Source organism: Oncorhynchus keta, chromosome 21 (assembly GCF_023373465.1).
Source record: "Oncorhynchus keta strain PuntledgeMale-10-30-2019 chromosome 21, Oket_V2, whole genome shotgun sequence".
NCBI lineage: Eukaryota > Metazoa > Chordata > Actinopteri > Salmoniformes > Salmonidae > Oncorhynchus > Oncorhynchus keta.
Window position 1 is genome coordinate 30,571,488 of NC_068441.1, and position 23,621 is coordinate 30,595,108.

The window sequence follows — 23,621 nt, forward strand, 5'->3', positions numbered from 1 at the left end:
CTGCTGTGGTTGTACAGAGGCTCGTTATGATGATGAGGGTGGTGGTGATGAACATGATTGACTGTCTATCTCCCGGTCCAGACACTACCACAGCATGGAGGTGTTCACCCACTATGACCTGCTGAGCCTCAATGGCACCAAGGTAGCAGAGGGACACAAGGCCAGTTTCTGTCTGGAGGACACCCAATGTGAAGAGGGTAAAGAGCTTTAATGTGAAAGGGGTAAAAAGGCTTTGTGTAAAACAAGTGATTCATATCACGACAAACCTCGAATACGTTCCTGATTCTCTGCTCTAACACTCTTCATTGCTGTCTCCGACCTACAATAAGACTTCACTGTTGTCTCCGGAGATAACAGTGAAGTGTGTTACTGTAGGTCGGAGACAACAGTGAAGAGTGTTACTGTAGGTCAATCTAACGCTATTCACTGTTCTCTCTGGCCGGGCAGGTACTGAGAAGAGGTACGAGTGTGCTAACTTCGGACAGCAGGGCATCACTGTTGGTTGCTGGGATACGTACAGACACGACATCGACTGTCAGTGGATAGACGTGACAGACGTCGTGCCAGGAGACTACATCTTCCAGGTGAGCATCTTAATTGATTTTTTATTCTTTCAAAACTTGTTTCCCCCCCATACCCCCCAGTTTTAATTTAAAATAACAATTATATTACAATAGGCATGTGATTCTATACATCCAAATATGAAATAGGAGCAAGGTGCTTGTCTTACATGAGAATCTTATAATAAACTGAGAGTAGTTACAGTTCTTCTAATCACTTCTGGTTCCATGGGGATTACATGAGTCATTCATTTAAAAGCAATTCACATTTAATCATTCAGCTTGTCACTTTCCCAGCATTTTAATATTGTTACAATTTCACTAATAGTTGCTGCAAACACAGATGCCTATTTTGGTATTCGCAAGAGTATCTGGGTTATCTGATGACATCATAAATAAACTCAGCAAAAAAATAAATGTCCCTTTTCCAGGACCCCATCTTTCAAAGATAATTCTTAAAAATCCAAATAACTTCACGCATCTTCATTGTAAAGGGTTTAAACACTGTTTCCCATGCTTGTTCAATGAACCACAAATAATTAATGAACATGCACCTGTGGAATGGTCGTTAAGACACTAACAGCTTAGGCAAATAAGGTCACATAATAAGGCAAATAAGATGGCGTAGCAGTGTAGACGTGTTTTGTTCGTCCTCTCGTGTACTTTTGTATTTTTTGTATATATTTAAAAAAAAAAATCCCAATCTCTTTTAGATTTTTAATTCTAATATACCTTCCGGTAACCTGCCTCACCCAATGTGATACGGAATCGCTATTATTTTTTAACTTTAGAACACATTCAAGAACCTCCAAAAGCTAACCAGCTAATTAGCTACAAGCTATTTAGTCATTGTTAGCCACTGCTAGCGTCTTTTACCTTCTGCACAAATACCAGCCCTGTTCTTAGCCTGGATATTAATCGCCAATCTACCAGTATCGGACTGTCTCTCCACAACAACGCCAGATTCCTGATGTAATACCTGGGCCACTACTTCTAATCTTCACAGCTAGCTTGCACCCTCCGTGGCACCCAGTACCGAAGCTATCCCTGAGGCCCACCTCCCGGCCTACTCAGCTGTTCACCCGAACCCCACTCATACACGGCTAGAGCCCAATACTCCACTGGATCCTTGCTGTAAACTCTGGACCCTGGCACCGGATCACTGCTGCTACCGATTGGTTATAGTGGCTAACGCCACTGCCACGAAGCTAGCACCAGTTAGCCGTGAGCCAGAGATACCTCTCTTATCATCACCCAGTGCCTGGGCTTAACGCCGCTGTACCCGCACCCCACCATACCCCTGTCTGCACATTATGCCCTGAATATATTCTACCACGCCCATAAATCTGCTCCTTTTATTCCTTGTCCCCAATGCTCTAGGCGACCAGTTGATAGCCTTTAGCCGCACCCGCATCCTACTCCTGTGGAGGTAAACCCAGGCCCTGCATGTCCCCAGGCAGAAGCCTCCTCCTTAAGTTTGTCTTACTCACTGCTTTAGCACACTCTGCCAACCCTGATGTCCTTGCCGTGTCTGAATCCTGGCTTAGGAAGGCCACTAAAAATTCTGAGATTTCCATACCCAACTATAACACTTTCTGTCAAGATAGAACTGCCAAAGGAGGAGGAGTTGCAATCTACTGCAGAGATAGCCTGCAAAGTTCTGTCATACTTTCCAGGTCTATGCCCAAACAGTTCGAACTTCTAATTAAAAAAATTAATCTCTCCAGAAATAAGTCAATCACTGTTGCCACCTGCTACCGACCCCCTTCAGCTCCCAGCTGTGCCCTGGACACCATCTGTGAATTGATTGCCCCCCATATAGCTTCAGAGTTTGTTCTGTTAGGTGACCTAAACTGGGATATGCTTAACACCCCAGCAGTCCTACAATCTAAGCTAGATGCCCTCAATCTCACACAAATCATCAAGGAACCCACCAGGTACAACCCTAAATCCATAAACATGGGCACCCTAATAGACATTATCCTGACCAACATGCCCTCCAAATACACCTCTGCTGTCTTCAATCAGGATCTCAGCGATCACTGCCTCATTGCCTGTATCCGCTACGGGTCCGCGGTCAAACGACCACACCTCATCACTGTCAAACACTCCCTAAAACACTTCTGCGAGCAGGCCTTTCTAATCGACCTGGCCCAGGTATCCTGGAAGGATATTGACCTCATCCTGTCAGTTGAGGATGCCTGGTCATTCTTTAAAAGTAACTTCCTCACTATCTTAGACAAGCATGCTCCGTTCAAAAAATGCAGAACTAAGAACAGATATAGCCCTTGGTTCACTCCAGACCTGACTGCCCTCGACCAGCACAACAACATTCTGTGGCGGACTGCAATAGCATCGAATAGTCCCCACGATATGCAACTGTTCAGGGAAGTCAGGAACCAATACACGCAGTTAGTCATGAAAGCAAAGGCCAGCTTTTTCAAGCAGAAATTTGCATCCTGTAGCTCTAACTCCAAAACATTCTGGGACACTAAAGTTCATGGAGAATAAGAACACCTCCTCCCAGCTGCCCATGGCACTGAGGCTAAGTAACACGGTCACCACCGATAAATCCGTGATAATCGAAAACTTCAACAAGCATTTCTCAACGGCTGGCCATGCCTTCCTCCTGGCTACTAGACCAAGCCTCCCTTGCTTCTCCTTTACCCAAATCCAGATAGCAGATGTTCTAAAAGAGCTGCAAAACCTGGACCCATACAAATCAGCTGGGCTTGACAATCTGGACCCTCTATTTCTGAAACTGTCCGCCGCCATTGTCACAACCCCTATTTACTAGTCTGTTCAACCTCTCCTTCGTATCATCTGAGATCCCCAAGGATGGGAAAGCTGCCACGGTCATCCCCCTCTTCAAAGGGAGACACACCCTGGACCCAAACTGTTACAGACCTATATCCATCCTGCCCTGCCTATCTAAGGTCTTCGAAAGCCAAGTCAACAAACAGATCACTGACCATCTCGAATCCCACCGTACCTTCTCCGCTGTGCAATCCGGTTTCCGAGTCGGTCACGGGTGCACCTCAGCCATGCTCAAGGTACTAATAACCGCCATCGATAAAAGACAGTACTGTGCAGCCGTCTTCATTGACCTGGCCAAGGCTTTCGACTCTGTCAATCGCCATATTCTTATCGGCAGACTCAGTAGCCTCGGTTTTTCTAATGACTGCCTTGCCTGGTTCACCAACTACTTTGCAGACAGAGTTCAGTGTGTCAAATCGGAGGGCATGTTGTCCGGTCCTCTGGCAGTCTCTATGGGGGTACCACAGGGTTTAATTCTCGGGCCGACTCTTTTCTCTGTATATATCAATGATGTTGCTCTTGCTGCGGGCGATTCCCTGATCCACCTCTACGCAGACGACACCATTCTCTATACTTCTGGCCCTTCCTTGGACACTGTGCTATCCAACCTCCAAATGAGCTTCAATGCCATACAACACTCCTCCCGTGGCCTCCACCTGCTCTTAAACACTTGTAAAACCAAATGCCTGCTTTTCAACCGTTCGCTGCCTGCACCCGCATGCCCAACTAGCATCACCATCCTGGATGGTCGACTCCGACCTAGAATATGTGAACATCTATAAGTACCTAGGTGTCTGGCTAGACTGTAAACTCTCCTTTCAGACTCATATTAAACATCTCCAATCCAAAATCAAATCTAGAGTCGGCTTTCTATTTCGCAACAAAGCCTCCTTCACTCACGCCACCAAACTTACCCTAGTAAAACTGACTATCCTACCGATTCTCGACTTTGGCGATGTCATCTACAAAATAGCTTCCAATACTCTACTCAGCAAACTGGATGCAGTTCATCAGTGCCATCCGTTTTGTTACTAAAGCACCTTATACCACCCACCACTGCGACCTGTATGCTCTAGTCTGCTGGCCCTCGCTACATGTTCATCGCAAGACCCACTGGCTCCAGGTCATCTACAAGTCTATGCTAGGTAAAGCTCCGTCTTATCTCAGTTCACTAGTCACGATGGCAAAACACCCACCCGTAGCACGTGCTCCAGCAGGTGTATCTCACTGATCATCCCTAAAGCCAAAACCTCATTTGGCCGCATTTCCTTCCAGTTCTCTGCTGCCTGCAACTGGAACGAATTGCAAAAATCTCTGAAGTTGGAGACTTTTATCTCCCTCACCAACTTTAAACCTCTGCTATCTGAGCCGCTAACCGATCGCTGCAGCTGTACATAGTCCATCGGTATATAGCCCACCCAATTTACCTACCTCATCCCCATACTGTTTTTATTTTATTTACCTTTCTGCTATTTTGCACACCATTATCTCTACCTGCACATGTTCATCTGATCATTTATCACTCGTGTTAATCTGCTAAATTGTAATTATCCACTGCTATGGCCTATTTATTGCCTACCTCCTCATGCCTTTTGCACACAATGTATATAGATAATTTTTTCTCTACTATGTTATTGACTTGTTTATTGTTTACTCCATGTGTAACTCTGTGTTGTCTGTTCACACTGTTATGCTTTATCTTAGCCAGGTCGCAGTTGCAAATGAGAACTTGTTCTCAACTAGCCTACCTGGTTAAATAAAAGGTGAAATAAAAAACTGTTATGAAAACTCAAGACACTAAAAGAGGCCTTTCTATGGACTCTGAAAAACACCTAAATAAAGATGCCCAGGGCCCCTGCTCATCTGCGTGAACGTGCCTTAGGCATGCTGCAAGGATGCATGAGGACTGCAGATGTGGCCAGGGTAATAAATTGCAATGTCCGTACTGTGAGACACCTAAGACAGAGCTACAGGGAGACAGGACAGACAGCTGATCATCCTCGCAGTGGCAGACCACGTGTAACAACACCTGCACAGGATCAGTACATCCGAACATCACACCTGCAGGACAGGTACAGCATGGCAACAACTGCCTGAGTTACACCAGGAACGCATAATCCCTCCATCAGTGCTCAGACTGTCCGCAATAGGCTGAGAGAGGCTGGACTGAGGGCTTGTAGGCCTGTTGTTAGGCAGGTCCTCACCAGACATCACCGGCAACAACATCGCCTATGGGCACAAACCCACCGTCGCTGGATCAGACAGGACTGGCAAAAAGTGCTCTTCACTGACGAGTCACGGTTTTGTCTCACAAGGGGTGATGGTCGGATTCGCGTTTATCGTCGAAGGAATGAGCGTTACACCGAGGCATGTACTATGGAACGGGATCGATTTGGAGGTGGCGGGTCCGTCATGGTCTGGGACGTTGTGTCACAGCATCATTGGACTGAGCTTGTCATTGCAGGCAATCTCAACGCTGTGCGTTACAGGGAAGATATCCTCCTCCCTCATGTGGTACCCTTCCATGACCCTCCAGCATGACAATGCCACCAGCCATACTGCTCATTCTGTGCGTAATTTCCTGCAAGACAGGAATATCAGTGTTCTGCCATGGCCAACGAAGAGCCCGACTCTCAATCCCATTGAGCACATCTGGGACCTGTTGGATCGGAGGGTGAGGGCCAGGGCCATGCCCCCAGAACTGTCCAGGAACTTGCAGGTGCCTTGGTGGATGAGTGGGATATCTCACAGCAAAAATAGGCAACCCCCCCCCCCTTTGTTCAGGGACACATTATTACATTTCTGTTAGTCACGTCTGTGGAAATTGTTCAGTTTATGTCTCAGTTGTTGAATCTTATGTTCATACAAATATTTACACGTTAAGTTTGCTGAAAAGAAACACTGACAGTGAGAGGACGTTTCTTTTTTTGCTGAGTTTATGTTGTCTCTCCCCAGGTTGTAATCAACCCCAACTATGAGGTGGCAGAGTCCGACTACACCAACAACATTATGAAGTGCAGGTGTCGATACGATGGCCACCGGATATGGATGTACAACTGTCATATAGGTGAGAGACGATGACAACAGTGGCGATTACTGGCTACAACAGTATTGAATGCGATGGACACAATGAACTTTTCATGTTCAAAGACCTTTTTTCTATGGATAACAAATGACCACATTCCAAAGACGCTTACATTCATTTAGTAAATAAATTGGTGAAAAGGCATTCGCAAAATTCTAAAACATTTTCATGAGACAATTTACTGATAATATTAACATATTCACAAGGGATGGTCCCCAAACACGTGTGCTTTAAGGTTAGTCTTACAAACTGGAGAGACAGATTTCAAATTTCCTCTGCTGGATCGTAATGTTGGCCATTACAATGGACAGTAAAAATAATAATATATACACACATGTACACACAGTCAATAGTTGACACACCTACTCATTCCAGGGTTTTTCTTTATTTTTAGTATTTTCTACAATGTAGAAAAACAGTAAAGACATCAAAACTATGAAATTACACATATGGAATCATGTAGTAACCAAAACTGTTAAACAAATCAAAATATTTTATCGAAGTAGCCACCCTTTGCCTTGATGACAGCTTTGCACACTCTTGGTATTATTATCCCAAGCAGCTTCATGAGGTAGTTACCTGGAATGCATTTAAATTAACAGGTGTTCCTTTGTTAAAAGCTTATTTGTGGAATTTCTTTCCTTAATGCATTTAAGCCAATCATTTCTGTTGTGACAAGGTAGGGGTGGTGTACAGAAGACAGCCCATATTATGGCAGGAACAGCTCAAATAAGCACAGAGAAACAACAGTCCATTACTTTAAGACATGGTCAGTCAATCTGAAACATTTCAAGAACTTCAAGTGCAGTGGCAAAAACCATCTGGCGCTATGATTAAACTGGCTCTCATGAGGACCGCCACAGGAAAGGAAGACCCAGTTACCTCTGCTGCAGAGGATAAGTTCTTTAGAGTTAACTGCACCTCAGATTGCAGCCCAAATAAATGCTTCAGATTTCAAGTAACAGACACATCAACTGTTCAGAGGAGACTGCGTGAATCAGGCCTTCATGGTCGAATTGCTACAAAGAAACCACACCAATAAGAATAGACCTGCTTGGTCAAAGAAACATGATGGAAATCTGTCCTTTGTTCTGATGAGTTCAAATTTGCGATTTTTGGTTCCAACTGCCATGTCTTTGTGAGACAGAGTAGGTGAATGGGTAATCTTCACATGTGTGGTTCACAACATGATGCATGGAGGAGGTGTGGTGGTGCTTTGCTGGTGACACTGTCAGTGATTTATTTATAATTCAAGGCACACTTAACCAGCATGGCTACCACAGCATTCTGCAGCGATACACCATCCCATATGGTTTGCGCTTAGTGGGACAATCATTTGTTTTTCACCAAGACAATGACACAACACACCTCCAGGCTGTGTAAGGGCTATTTGACCAAGAAGGACAGTGATGGAGTGCTGCATCAGATGACCTGGCCTCCACAATCACCCGACCTCAACCCAATTGAGATGGTTTGGACCGCAGAGTGAAAGAAAAGCAGCCAACAAGTGCTCAGCATATGTGGGAACTCCTTCAAGACAGTTGGAAAAGCATTCCAGGTGATGCTGGTTGATAGTATGCAAAGCTGTCATCTAAGAGTGGCTACTTTGAAAAACCTCAAATATAAAATACATTTTGATGTTACTACATGATTCCATATGTGTTATTTCAGTTTTGACATCTTCACTATTATTATTATTATTATTATTCAATGTAGAAAATAGTAAAAATAAAGAAAAACCCTTGAATTAGTAGGTGGGGCCAAACTTTTGACTGGTACAGTATACCATAAAAAACAATGGCATATAACAGAACTCTATATAATAATTGCATTCTATTTTATTTAAATCCCCCTGGAAAAATGCTTATAAACATAAACAAGTAACATTTTATCATTCAGCTTGAATGTTTTAGAAAATGTTTGAGTGAGTTTTTAGCATTAGAAATCAACCATTTTATTAATTGTTCAACATGGCGATCCTGAATAGTTTTGTCGAGTTGTAATTGCATCTGCGGACATTTTTTTCTTTCCGTTTTCCTTTTGCTACGCAAGTATGCAATGTATAAATTAGGCTTAATTACACAATACGCCTCGAGAGGGTGTGGTATATGGCCAATATACCACAGATGAGGACTGTTCATAAGCATGAGGCAACGCGGAGTGCCTGGATACAGCCGTTAGCCGTGGTATATTGGTCATATACCAAACTCCAGAGGTGCCTTACTGCTATTATAAACTGGTTACCAACGTAATTAGAGCAGTAAAAGTAAATGTTTTGTCATACCCGTGGTATACGGTCTGATATACCACAGCTTTCAGCCATTCAGCATTCAGGGCTCAAACCATCCAGTTTATAATAGGAATTATACAACCCGTGTATTATCAACTTTATCCATCTATAAATGGACGCAACCAGGGTAAGCTAAAATGATCTGTTAAGTGTTTGGGTTATAACAAATTCCGAAGTTAAAATACAGTAAGACCTGTCGACACCCCAAACCGCACAGTAACGCAACGCCCCATTCCCTTTGAAACTGGTGCCTGATTCACACTACAGGACCAAAAGGAGCCAACCCGAGCTGTACTGGGTCAGCCTTATTACACGGCCACCCACCATAGTTGTTGGGACCATGATAGAAAATACAATGTGAAAAGAAAATATCCACGCCTGCATAGTATGGTTTGGGTCAACCCTACAGTGTTATTCACACACTTGAGTGCTACACTGGCATCAACAAAAAACAATGGGAACTTGAAGAGGAACAAGTCATAGGACAGCAATGGTCTGCCAGTTATTTAAGTAGCAAGGGCTTCTGTAGTCGTGTAGCCAAGTTGTAGCCTGACATTCCTGTAAAAGATCATGAAAACAATCAGTTGAAAAAGAGAGAGAAGGCTTGAAGACTTCAGTGAGTGAATTATATATATTTTTTCAATTGTAATTATATGGTGCTATCAAGCTGTGGCCACTATTGAATGAGTGCAGTTCTTCATGTGTCCCATTCGTCTCTCCTCTTCAGGTGGCTCAGTGAGTTCTGAGTCAGAGGAATCCTCTTTCCCTGGCCTCTTGAATAACCAGCTGGGACACAGGTAGTGTGGATGGACTCGATAGAAAGACTGGGAGGAACATTTTATTTCACGAAACTGATGAGAATGACCAGCAAGACTGTTGTGACATTATCAACCACTAGAGGGAGCACTGTACTGTGTTCTCTCCCTATTGGTGCTGGATGAAAATGTAAAAGCCTTTCTCACCTCAATGCCAACATTTGATGTAAGGACATTTCAGACAAAAAAAAATCCTGTTTTAAAGATCCAGCTTGAAGAAGCATCTGTCTTTACTGATCTCACTAATTTCCTTAGCACCAGCACTCCGCTGTACATGTTATCAAATCAGTCATACATACATACATGCATCTAACCTTTCTGGTCCACCATAAGGAGAGAAAAATACATGTTTTTGACACCTGCTGCACCTCGAGACAGTTTCTTACTTTTTTTTTGCAAAAAGTGTTGAGACGGAATTTATGCAACTATGAAGTAGGTGGGAAAGTAGCAGAAGTCTTGCCTCCATTGGGAATCTATTTTTTTTAATCATTTGTCAATTTTAGTGCAGTTTCATGCCAGTCTGTGACAATGTGGTAGCAAGCCATTGTAAATATTAATAGGAAGAACCTGTCTTCCTGTACAGTATTCACTAAGGATAAGGCAATATTATTACAACCATACAGCTGACACTTTGTTTTTGATGATCAAAACTGGATTTGTTTGTCTCTAACGATATTTAAAACCTTTCATCTTAAGATCCTAAGATAAATATACATTTTAGTCTTAGCATATTTCGCTCAGTTTAGTACATTTTATTAAATTATTACTGTCTGGGGACTCTAAAATCGGTTTGTTTTCTCATTTGTATAACGTCATGAATGACATGTGAACATGAATCTTTGCATCATTTTGTCCTGTTTGTGATACAGCAACTACATAGCCCTTCATTTGACAAGGTTACTCTTTACTAGATGGGTGATTGTCCTGTACGGTTGATTGTGGAAAAGCATTTTGTGCTTGCATGTTTTCTGTAATAAACAATAATGAAACAAGCAAACCATGACGTCCTTGTATTGATTTCTTAAACTGAGACTCTGCACTATGCAGTGATCACAAGCACCAACGTGAACTAAAGACATTGCAGAGTGAGGCCCGGTAGTTTAGTCATCCCAATACTGTGGTTTACTTTGTATCTCTTGAGTCTACGTTAAAAGGCCATTACACCTGCTGTAGCGGTCAGAAACGTTGCGAGGGCGTTCCACCTCTCTGCACTCCCAGGGCTCTGGATACCATTCTGCGGGCCACCACTGAGTCTGTCCGTGGCCTCTCCTTCACCGGCTGGATAAACTCTGGGAAATACAGAATCATTTTATATTATAGTATGGAATAAAGAGATAACATGCAAATAGTATGGTACCACCAAGTTATAGTTACTTACAATGAAAACATTATTTACCCAAATAGAAGATACCACTTAATTAAAATATATTTTTTCTTAGTGCTATATTAGTGCTGTATGGAGGTAACAAGGACAATACCAGCACGTCTTATGGCTTTCCCTTTGGCCTTCTTGCTCCCGTCAGACAGAGTGCACGTCTTCAGGAGAGGGTGCCGAATGGAAAGTGCATGGAGGGCTAAACACAAAAACAGGGTTGAATCAAAGACTCATCTCTGATGTCATAAGAAAGAACACCAACTTCTCCTCACCTAAGGCCAGTAGGTCACACAACCAACTGCAATTTCTAATGTGCCAAAAGAAACTTGTGACTCATCTTGGACTTAAATATCCCTCAAAATATGAAAAAAAATAGATATACTCAAAAACCATACCTGCAGATTGACTGGAGAACACACCCAGGGCGTGAGTGTTGTCCACCCACTTAATCTTCATGCCTTCGTCGCTGGAAGACAGAGACAAGACTGGGAGAGTTAGACAGCCCTTATGAGTGTGCTGTGGGCTTTAATGAGAGGAATGGGAGGCTTTCACCTGTGCGGCAAAGTTTCCCCAAGGTACAGATCTACGATCAGCTTCCCCTCCCCAATCCTAACCATCAGTTGGATAAAAAAAAAAACTGATCCAAGATCAGCGTCTCGGGGAAACATCACCCTACTCTTGAGGCTTTCACCTGTAGTCTGCAAAGGCATCCAGCAGGTCGCCTGTTTTGAACATGGCCGGGAAGTCGTAGATCTCGATGACATGGCCAAATTCGTCCTGGTTGATCCACACGTTCTCGAAACAAGAGTAGTCGTTGTGGGCGTGTTCGATGGCCACGTCAGTCTCTGTCAAGTGGGCCTTGATCTGACGAGAAATTCAGCCAGTTATTGAGATATAGCAACCTATCCCAAATAAGTGTTTCTCATTAATCCTTTTACATATACAAAATGTGAAATATAGCTTATACATTATCTGTGGACACCCCCCACACCAGTGTAACACCCCATTCCCTTTAAAACAGATGCCTGATGTAGGCTAGCCTACACCTAAAACTATATAGTCTATTTAACTTGAGGACAATCCATAATGTCACGGTAATTTTTGTACCATTTTCAAATGGATTTACAAAACCAAAAATGTTAAATCTCATAACTGAAGTCTTTTGAAGAAATGAACAGAAATTATATAATCCCCATAGATCAACCCCACCAGTCCATTGTCATGGAATTAGTCTGAACTTCACCACACTGTACCTCTTGGCTAAAATCAACAGCATCGTTAGCAGCATCCTTGGCTGGTGTTGTATGAGAAGCATGGTGTTGGTGGGAGGCCACGTTGCTACTGCCCACAGACGACTCCTCCGTCAGCGACTCCTCCGTCAGCACCTCCTCCGCTACATGTTCCTCCTCCTCCTGGGCTTCCCTAGTCTGGTGCTCCAGGGTCAGGGCCATGAAGTAGGACACAGTCTGGCCCCAGGCGGGGGCGTGGGGGCAGGGCTCCTCCGCTGAGAAGCGAATGAAGTCCTCCTCCTGCCCAGCGCTAGTGGTATTAGAAGGCACACTGTCCTGGTTGGTGTTGGCCTGCGTTTCTGACAGCGTTCCCTCCGTGGTGTCTGAGGAGCAGCAGGAGCAGGACTCTGAGGTGGAGGTGCATCCCGAGGAGGTGAAGCTGAGAATGGGCAGGGGCATGTCGAGGTCCACCCCTGCTGGTGGTCCGTGGAGATTATTGCCACTGTCCCGTTGCCTGTCCCTAGCCGCCCTTGGGACGTAGATGGCCTTGTCAGGGCGTTTGGCATTACCTCCGCTCCGCTGGGCCAGGGGTCTGGGCTGGAGGTCCATTCTGCTGCTCTGCATCCCCATACCTCTCCTAGGAGCCTCATTGTAGAAACTGTCTGTGTTGCTTTCATCCCCCAGATCCAGCCTGGCACAGATAACACACTGTGAAATAAATGGGCAATAATTCACATTAAGATGCCCCTATACCATGTAGTTACTTTATAACTACTTTGGCAGCCAGACTTGGATCAATTTAATGTAGTGTGACCTGATAATATGGCATATGAATTTACCAGCTGTTTATCCAGGAAGTCCCATCGAGGTCAGAAGACTTATTTAACAAGATAGAACTCAATTTAAGACCTTATGTGTGCACTACCTGAGGTGCGAGTAGCAGACAACTACTCTGCGGCTCCAGCCCTCCCCCACGGAGAAGGTGGCGAGGTTACGGTGGTTCTCAGTGGTTTTGTGAATCAGGTAGCGAAGTCTGCTTGATAGAGGGGGGAAGAGTAGGGCACTGGGGAGGGAGGGGACAACACTCAAGCCAAAGCTTATTTAGGGTGACATCCAAGATGTGACTTTGGTGACATCAACTCAGATAGACTTTGATCACCTGTAGGTACATTATGATCTGTGACACCTAGCTAAATGCAATTAATACACATTTACGTGAAATGGCGTTGACAGGGAATGTGTCCCACAAAAAAAATGGACAAGCCCTCAACTTATGTTTGTGACAGAATGCAGGAAATGGCAGCTTACCTTTTCTGTTTCTCTCTCTGTAGGTAAGCATCCAGTTCGTGCAGGACTGTGTGAACAAATTCATTTTCTTGCTTGGGAAGATAACAGCCATCAAAACAAGGAAACGCCAGGGTAGCGATGTTGGCACTTAGCTGCAAAATAAGTCTTTCATGATCAACGGTGGTGAGGCAGTTGACTCAGTGCGACAACCGTTCATATATATACACCTCACGTGTGGTTACAAAAACCCAATCCTACATCTAGCAAGCACTTTAAGACAACATTTCCAGACTTACGTTAAATTAGCTATCAGCTATATCCCACATTTACAGGGGACGGTAGCTTTGTCCAATATTATATACACTGCACTGCCCATACCAGGGTTCTCCATCCCAGTTCATTTTTTTAAACCTTTATTTAACTCAGTTAATAACAAATTCCTATTTTCAATGAGGGCCTATGAACAGTGGGTTAACTGCCTGTTCAGGGCCAGAACGACAGATTCGTACCTTGTCAGTAACCTTTCGGTTACTAGTCCAACGCTCTAACTACCATGGAGCGCTACCCTCCTGTAGGTTTTCCAGTTGTTACTGACCTGATTCATTTCATAAACCAGCTAATTATTAGAATCACGTGCGCTAGATTAAGGTTGGAGCGAAACACTACAGGACAGTGCTCCAAGAACAGGGTTGGAGATCCCTGGCCCATACAGTGTTCAGTTGCTAAGTTTAGCTAGCTAACTCTGCTATAGCTAGCTAGCAAATGCTGAACAGAAGCTATTCAATCAAGCCGTTTCACTTATGCAATTATAAAATCTGACATTTTGTTCTTGCCTTTAGTTTGGCAGTTAAAAAGATGCCCAAGTAATAAATTACCAAGAAAAAAAGATGCCCAAGTAATAAATTACCAAGAAAAAAAGTTGAGAAATTATTCCAAAGCACACAGCAAACGCTTGAAGAAAACGCAGCCAGCCCCTTCCAAATAATTATTGCAGGTTCCATCTCAGTGTAATTGTGCCCCCTGGCGAATAGGCGCAGAATGCATTCATAAACTATTTCATTATTGCTAACTAACGATGAATCGCTCCATTGATCATAGGATATTGTTGACTAAATTAAAAATGTTATTCACTCATTTGCAGTTTGTCTAGCTGTAACTGGTTATCTAGTAAAACAAAATACAATTATGTAATGTGAGCTATATTTAATTGAGTAGGGCTTCACAGATTATTCAAGAAAATAGTTTATTTGTAGATACACATTACACTACATATAATAACAAGAACAAACAATAGATTGGCTTTTAATTCCTGTCTTGGGATTCAATGCATGCTCAAGGTTTCTGTGGTGGATTTGCGGTCAATAATTATTTACACACATTGGACAATATCAAACAAGGATAGGGGGTAGTCTAGAAACTCCATAATTATGTTGAACCACAGTCAGTGTTGGAGTCACAATTCCTGTCAATTCACATTTAGTCAAGCTAAATAAATTAAAACTAGCTAATGTGAAAACCTGATTCTTATTGGCAATAACAGGCAACCTGTGTGCTTAAAAACACTGGTGAACTGTCACTATAGAACAGAAACCATAATACAAACCCACACAACGCTGCATACGAAACAAGTTCACATCAAATAGCCTACAAGGTGATCAAAAGTACACACACACCAAATCAATATGTTATCTTCTGACAATTATACTGAACAAAATTATAAACGCAACATGTAAAGTGTTGGTTCCATGTTTCATGACCGGAAATAAAAGATCCATACACAAAAACATTTCTAATTTTGTGCACACATTTGTTTACATCCCTGTTAGTGAGCATTTCTCCTTTGCCAAGTTAGTCCATCCACCTGACACTTGTGACATATCAAGACACTGATTAAACAGCATGATCATTACACAGGTGCACCTTGTGCTGGGGGTCAATAAAAGGCCACCAAAATATTGTCAAAACAATGCCACCAATGTCTCAATTGGCATGCTGACTGCAGGAATTTACACCAGAGCTGTTACCAAATAAGTTCATGTTCATTCCTCTACCATAAGCCGCCTCCAACATTGATTGAAGAATTTGGCAGTACATCCAACCGGCCTCACAACATGTAACCACGCCAGCCGAGGCCCTCCACATCCGGCTTCTTCACCTACGGGATTGTCAGAGACCAGCCACCCGGAGAGCTGATGAAACTGAGAAATATTTCTGTCTGTTATAAAGCCATTTCGTGGAGAAAAACTAATTCTGATTGGCTGGGCTTGGCTCCCCAGTGGGTGGGCCTATGCCCGCTCAGGCCCACCCATGGATGCACCCCTGCCCTGTCATGTGAAAACCATAGATTAGGACCTAATTATTTTATTTCAATTGACTGATTTCATTATATGAATTGTAACTCAGTAATTTCGTTGAAATAGTTGCATTTATATTTTTGTTCATTATACATACAAAAGGAGCAGCAACATTTTAGAAAAAGCTTATAGTTGGTTTTTGAGAAGTACAACTTAGAAGTACCTGAAGTAGCAAACCATAACTCAGAAAATGTGCTATGTTACTGTACATCGATATCGTTGTAAACTCCAGGAACGAGAGTTTGGAACATGCTAGCACTGCCCCATTCCCTCTCATTGTATTTGCTAAAGTAAACATCTGAATTGTGGCAGATTACAGTTTCTCCTGGCCCATAGACTACTGTCAATGTAAGGAACCATTTGAATAATTATGTACATTTTGGTGAAGCATAGAGGATATTTTAAAACACAGGTTTAAAAACTGGGTGAAATATACCTTTAAGGGCTATTTGCATTGACCTATTACACAGTGCACCTTTAATTACGAGTAAGGGTTAAAAAATGGCAACATAAAACAAAATGGCACCCTTCATACTAAAGGTGTGGTCTTGCTTAACTAGAATAAGACTATTCACGTTAAAATGAATCATCTCAATAAACATGTAAAAACAGGGAGTGTTGGTCTCTCTGGAATATAGGCTACTAGCGCACATTTCCCATCTCGTATGTGAAATAAATAAAAACAATTATATCTACATCCATAAGGAATCATTGATGGTGTGGTGAGACAATTGGGAAGCACCAGGTGAAATAGGCCATCCTGCATAAGAGCAAAAACAAAAACACTTCAAATTAACAATAGTGTGAAGGTAGTCCTGACAGCTGGAGCCAGGGTGCAGTGGAATTGTCAAATAACATTGCTTATCTGAACATTGCTGCTCATTAACCATAGGGAATGTAAGTCCAGACATATCATTTGACAGTATCTCCAAGTCAATATTATTATATTCTTTCTAGTTATTTAGACACTAAGCTCTTGTGAGGTTGCTATGAAACTTATTTCCATTGGTATATCTTGTTAGAGTTAACAGGATGAGAGAACATCTTATTTAAATGAGGTGAATGTCAGAGAAAACGCTCACCTTTGGTGTGGTTTATCTTCCGGAGCCAATGCTTCGATCCTCAAAGATGGTGATTTCAACCTGGGGAGGGGTTAGTTAAGGAAGCTGGGATCCAGCAAGAAATGCAAGACAGTTTACACAAGAAAGGTCTAGCTATGCATCCCAAATGGCATCCTACTCCTTTTACAGTGCACTACCTTTAACCAGAGCCCAAGGAAAATATAAAGGGGTTATGGTGGCATTTGGGAAGCAACCTTTGTTAGTGTGAGCCTCTGGGACAGTAAAGGATACAACCCTGAGACCTCTCTCTATTGGGTCCGTAAGCAGCAGTCCCAGAGGAGCGTAGATCTTCTCATTCTGCTCCTTGATGAACGTAGCGATCTTCTTCAATACCTAGAGACAAAGAAAGTAAGCCCTTTCACCAATTCATGGCTTGGCCTAAAAAATAAAATTAAAAAAAATACACCTAATATGGGCACGTCATAAAACATAGGTTCCGTCCCAAATGACAACATATTCCCAATATAGTTTGTGCACTACTTTAGACCCTGGTTCACAGGGACTAACCCTTGGCCTGCATACTTCTATGGAGAAGACTGAGGGACCTACTTTCTCATAATGGGTCTCCATACAGAGGAAGATCGTGTAGGCGGTCATGCAGGCCAAGCAGCCCTCCAGGTAAGACTTGCCACCAATTTTCTCAGCCTCAGCATAGAGGTTGTTGAGCGTCTGCATCGTCTCCTCAAACTGTTGCCTGTCAACCTGAAAAAAAGTATGCCCATCAACCCCTCAGTAAAAGCTCTGCACGACCAAAGTCACTGAGCAATAATGGAAAAGTACACTGACTACACAAACTGAAGGAATGTATGACAATTCTATTTGAACAGCGGTCTGCTTAGTAGCTGTGTGTGTGGTCGACGGCCGGGGACAAGATGGCAGAGTGAGTGGTCACTTTAAACTGAGCTCCTGAACTTTAAAATTGAATTCAAGCCCTAATTTTCAGTTAAAACATTGTTGCTGTCTTTTTTGCATTTTCTATTAGTTTGATGGTTTACTGAATCACTTTTCCACTTTCTTATACGTCAAGCAAGTTCAGCCAACCCTAGCTAGCTAGTATTGTAACATTAGCGGAGATGGAAGCTAGCAAAATGTAGAGGGAGCTGTCGTAAACGTGGTAGATCCTATCAACTATATGGAATATTTTGAAACTACCCCAGAAGTAATGGTACAGAGGTCTGAGGAATTAGTCTTCTGTACAGGTGTCCAAATAACCCCTTCGAAACCCTCCAACCTGAAGAGACTACGAGAAAGTGACCCCGGGCAGGCTCAACCATCGGCCTATCACCAATGATAACATCTTCGAGGCAATCCAGGGTTTAAACAAGAAATTTGACGAACAAGATTGGCTTAATGGCTTTGAGAGGTTTCAGAAAATTACCCTCCCAATTGCAAACGTTTCAAAAACTACAGAGTTTAATGCAGCGGGCATTAATATTACCAGATGATGCAAAACTGTTGAAAAATAAAGTTGATGCCCTGACAAAAGAAAACGAGGATCTGCCCACAGCCAGTGCTGAACAGGATCGATACAAGTGCCGATTTATTTTTTATTTTACCTTTATTTAACTAGGCAAGTCAGTTAAGAACAAATTCTTATTTTCAATGACGGCCTAGGAACAGTGAGTTAACTGCCTGTTCAGGGGCAGAACGACAGATTTGTACCTTGTCAGCTGGGGGATTTGAACTTGCAACTTTTTTTGGCTACTAGTCCAATGCTCTAACCACTAGGCTACCCTGCCGGGCTGAGACTGAATGGGCTACCTGAAACTGATGGTGAGAATATCAGAGGAATTGTGATTGACATTATTGGGAAGGTTTGTTCCATATCCCCGATACAACATCTACCGTGATGTTCAGGCTACACCGTCTCAGAGATAAGAGAAAGGAGAAGACACAGACAGGTCATCATTATGTTTGCATTGAGGAACGTGGGAGTCGAGGTGTGGAGAGCTGCCAAACGTACGCCGATCTGCAAGGAGATGGGCATTCGCTTTGCAGAAGATTTGAGCAAGCGCGACAGGGATGCCTTTTCGAAGCTGTGGCCACAAGTGGATGAGGGAAGACACGGGGGGGAGGGGGCGGCCACAGGGTGGAGCTAAGTGACTGACTGATTTTGCTTTACGAGTTGGCCTGCTTATACAGTAGTAGGCTAATGAAACCATATACCGTTTCAACTGGTAAGTTTATTCATGCAATCGTTTATCTGAACACCGCATATATGTGATATTGCATAGGGCCATACTGTTTGTAGTGGTGAGTTTTGGATGTGAACATTAACCAACGTAAGCACACTGTGGTTTTTGTTTCTCATTTGATGGCTTACTAAGATATCCGTTTTTATTCATTGTGTTTGAAGATCGATATTATGTAAGTAAATGTCCATTTATTTTTCATATGGCTTGATTAGCTTTCAGCGACGTATTTATTAAGTTTGAGAGTTCAATTGAAGATCTAATCTATTAATATAATATGTGCTATTACACAATCTATCCATTTATTTTCCTTTTTATGGTCGTTACTGTTCGTCAAGAATGTTTGAAAACGTATGCTACCTTTATATTATTCAGGGTCCCTGTTTATTCTAGACAACTCTATTTCTCTTTCATTTTTATCCTTGCATACCAGGGGTTTACAGAACAGCTTAAAAACGCAAGGCCATTTTTTGTTTTTGTAAAGATTCATTAAAGTCCAATTGCTTTTTTTATTTCAAGAGACACATTCCTCAGATGCGGACTTAACATTTTGACAGTTTTAGAAATCACGTTACATATAGGTAAATATTTATGGTTATTACATACTGCCAAAAAAAATTGTTTAACATCTATTAGTAAAGTCTTAATTGAGTTGAAAAACAAATATTTTACAGGTAACATTTTTTGAGATGATTATAATGTTGCTCTTGATGCTCCTTTCTGATATTTGGCGTTCACAGAATCAAACTTAAAAACAATATTCTTGGTTCAACTCTACAACTAGCGACAGACAATTAAAATCTAGAATTGATTGTTATCTTCCAATCTTATGAATCTTGTATTTCCTCAGCTCCTCTGACACACCATTGTTCCATTATTCTTTCCTTTTGATAATGACAAGATATTTACTAAAGCATACTGGAAATGTAACCCTTTTCTTTTAAAGAAAAGTCATTTTGTTTATAGACTAAAACTCTTATCAGAGAGACCTGCCTCTATTATGCTCTCTCTTCTACTAACAAATGGGAAATGTTTCATTCAGAATTTGATGTCATGCCATCACTACTGGTAAAATGCTAGCTTAGAAAAGATTATCCAAGCAGATGGATATTATTGTTGTTATTAACAGGTTGAGCAATAAACTTGATTTAAAGCAGAGCTTGCTAAATGCCCATGTGAACGACATATACAACGATAAGGCACAGGGTGCCTTCATCCGTTCAAAGGCCAAATGGATTGAAAAAGGTGAAAAAAAACATCTTATTTCTTTAATTTGGAGAACAGTAGGCAGACTAGGCATAGTATTACATCCATTTATGTAAGTGACAATATATCTGATGATCTTGAAGTGATTAATAAGAAAAAACCTCTTTCCACAGTTCACTATATCAATCACATCTTTCAGAAGGCGACTTGGATTCCTTTAATGATTCAGTTAATAACTCTATTTAGCCTATAGAAAGGTTTAAGAAATTATGTGATTCTGATATAGATATTACTGGAGTTGGGCCAAGCCATTAAACAAATGCCTATAGGTAAATCTCCTGGACCGGATAGCCTGACTCCTAGCTACATTTTTGGCCTGATATTAGAGAGTTATTGCTTTGTCTACAAAGTGGCTATTGCTAATGCTATCTTACCTCCTCCGAGACAGGGACTAATAGTTCTTATACCCAAACCAAAGAAGGACTCTTTACCTGGACAATTGGAGACTTAGTCAGTTGCCAACAACGTGATGGAAGTTACTAGCCCATGTCTATGCCAAAAAAGTGAAAAAAGGCCTTGATGATATAAAAATCAGTGAAACTCAAATCAGCCTTCATTAAAAGGAAGGAGTATCCATAACCATATACGATTGGTTTTAGAATTTGATGATGGCTTTATTGTTTTTATTATTATTATTTTTTTTAAAGCTTTTGACACTTTAGAACAACTTTTTTGTTATTTAGAACTCTACTTTTGGGTTTGGGGAGAATCTCTGTAAAGTGATAAGGGTGATATTAGCAGTTTGGTGGGTATGAGTAATGGCACATCCCCTTGTTTCTCTATTGCCAGAAGAATTAGACAGGGTTGCTCAATATCCCATCTTATTTATTTTAGCCACAGATTTACTAGCTGTTTTTCTTAACAATTCTGAGAATTTAAAAAGGGTTATTTTTGGTAAAGATATAAACATCAGTTAATTTGCAGATGACACTGCTCTTTTCCTAAAGGATAGAGTGGCTATTCCCTTGGCTATTGACAGAATCAAGAAACGTTCCATGGCCTCTGGGTTGACTCTCAACCGTAATGAATTGGTATGAGATCACATTTGTTGCTGTGACTCCGTCAACATTGCCTCCATACCGGTTAAAAAGGAAGTTAAATATTTAGGAATTGTTTTCACTAAAAATGTATCAGATAAAGAATCTTTAAACATCGATACAGAATTAAAGCCATGAGTTTCATTAAGTCAGTGGCTGCAATGTGATCTTAAATTTGGGTCGTATTCTTTTGTCCAAGACTGATGGTTTATCTAGAAATATTTACATAAAAGGTAAACAACACAAGTCACTCCCTTTTACTTTCTTCTACAATTAGTGAAAGACTATGATCGTGGAGGTTTACAAGCTATTGATTGTTATTAGTGGATGCTTTTAGAATTAAATGGTTGAAATTGTCTGTCTAATCCTACCTCTGTGGTATCATATCCCTAACAATCTGTTTATTAAACTTGGTAGACTTGAATTCCTAATGAAATGTGATTGTGAAGTTTCACCAGCAAATTCAATTTTTCAGGAACATTTGCCCCCCACAAAACATTGATTTGCAATAAGTGTTATTAAAATGAATAGGAAATCAATTTTCAAATGCCTTTGGTTTGACAAGGGTATTCGTGTTGAATGTGATTTGGTAGACAACAACTGGGGAGTTTTTGCAGTTTGAGTTTGTTGGTAAATTTCAGGTTAATATTACTCAGAGAGAATATATGAAGGTTTGCAAAGCAATTCCACTTAATTTACTTGGACTTATTAAGAACACTTATATTAATGAGGTTATTCCCTCATTTCCAAGTTTTCAAAATAATAACTTGAATCGTAAAAAAGATCTTAAAAAAAATCCAACAATAAGTGGATACAATTGGGAGTTAATTAGGTCATTTTTTGGTGATTATAATTCAATATACTGCTATGGAAGTAACCTTCTTATGCTATGGTCAAAAGTTAAAGAACCTCATTTTAAAATATTTTCTTTGCATTATGCTTATCCTTGCAATTCCGCTCATAACTATTTTATTAATATTATTATTATTCTTGTGGCCAAATAACATATTCACAAATGTAAATGGGCTGAAATATCCCTTATTTTGTTAAAAAAAAATCCCATTTAACTGTTACAGTTTTATAAATCCCTCAAAGTTGTGAAACTTAAACATTATTAGAAGTCATGTCTCTAAATGTCTGTTAATGTCTCATTGCCTTTTCACATATTAATGATGTCCTGAAATATTACTTGTTTTTTTTGGGGGGGGGGTTCTGTATTCACAGGAATGTCCCTGTATTGATGATGTGTAATATTGTTAGTGTTGCAATTTCAAATATTATATATTCTTAAAAAATATATATATAAAATAAATAAATTTTAAAGAACGTAAAAAGTGTGTATGGTCTCATACCCTAGACTCCAGCTCAGAGGGGTACTTGGTCTGGAACCTGCAGATTGTACCCGAGTTGTAGTCCCTCTGGACATAGACTTTGGAGGCGACGGCTGCTTGATGTTGTAGGTCCTGCAAGTTGTGCGCCTGAAAGCATGAATTGAATAAATATCATGGGATCAATTGTGTCCATCATTAGCCAAGTTAACCTTAAAAGCTATCTAGCTAGCTACACAGAAGGCTCAGTCTGGACATTGGGCTAGCTAACGTTAGCCATATTTGTTGACAACATCTTGTTTGGCTAGTAAACCAAGCACCACAGTACAGGCAGCCACCAAATTGTGAAATGTATATTCAATTAGTTTGACACGGCTTAGTTGTCAATGCCTAAATATAGTTAAAACGATCAATGTAATTTACCTCAGCCATAGTGGACGTTTTCCTTTCAGCTAGCTTCTTCGGGTAGTACTTCCGCACAGACTGAACGCTTCAATGAGTACGCTGCCACTCGTCTTTTTCCTTCTGTGGCGTTTATATGGTGGTTGGCTACCAACTTTACGGTGCATTATCACCACCAAATGGACTGAAGTGTGGAACAGAGACAGTGAAGGTCTAAATCCTACCCAATATTATCATTTATTTTTCCTTTATTTAACTAGGCAAGTAAGTTAAGAACAAATTCTTTGCCTTGTTTCAGGGGCAGGAGGACAGATTTTTACCTTTGAAAATTCGCAACCTTTCCGGTTCTCCCTAAGGAAATGAAATGCTCCATCCCCTGAAGATTTCTGAAGCAGTTAACTTAATCCTGGCTCTTTGACCCCATTACTCCTCAAATATAATAATTGCTCCCTTTCCCTCCCAT

The 23,621-nt window shown here is 41.4% G+C and overlaps 3 protein-coding genes across 3 annotated transcripts in view; 1 reads left to right on the forward strand and 2 right to left on the reverse strand.

Moving 5' to 3' along the window:
- Positions 1-9,624, forward strand: part of LOC118400449 (lysyl oxidase homolog 2A-like) — a 69,884-nt gene extending 60,260 nt beyond the window's left edge. The window contains exons 11-14 of the mRNA XM_035797337.2: positions 82-197; positions 448-584; positions 6,333-6,444; positions 9,480-9,624. Of these exons, the coding sequence (XP_035653230.1) occupies positions 82-197; positions 448-584; positions 6,333-6,444; positions 9,480-9,553 (439 nt within the window). The 3' untranslated portion in view covers positions 9,554-9,624. The remainder of the gene's footprint in view (positions 1-81; positions 198-447; positions 585-6,332; positions 6,445-9,479) is intronic.
- On the reverse strand, positions 9,575-13,980 carry r3hcc1 (R3H domain and coiled-coil containing 1). Its single transcript, XM_035797339.2, has 8 exons — positions 13,968-13,980; positions 13,480-13,610; positions 13,097-13,234; positions 12,196-12,862; positions 11,634-11,806; positions 11,338-11,408; positions 11,046-11,141; positions 9,575-10,856 (listed from the first exon to the last, which is right to left on the reverse strand). Exons 4-8 carry the CDS (start codon positions 12,799-12,801, stop codon positions 10,744-10,746), a joined length of 1,059 nt encoding a protein of 352 aa, XP_035653232.1. The 5' UTR covers positions 12,802-12,862; positions 13,097-13,234; positions 13,480-13,610; positions 13,968-13,980; the 3' UTR covers positions 9,575-10,743.
- A 702-nt stretch (positions 13,981-14,682) lies between these two features.
- On the reverse strand, positions 14,683-23,479 carry golga7 (golgin A7). Its single transcript, XM_035797340.2, has 6 exons — positions 23,180-23,479; positions 22,781-22,906; positions 17,483-17,635; positions 17,165-17,266; positions 16,895-16,954; positions 14,683-16,572 (listed from the first exon to the last, which is right to left on the reverse strand). Exons 1-5 carry the CDS (start codon positions 23,186-23,188, stop codon positions 16,907-16,909), a joined length of 438 nt encoding a protein of 145 aa, XP_035653233.1. The 5' UTR covers positions 23,189-23,479; the 3' UTR covers positions 14,683-16,572; positions 16,895-16,906.
- Between the last annotated feature and the right edge of the window lie 142 nt (positions 23,480-23,621).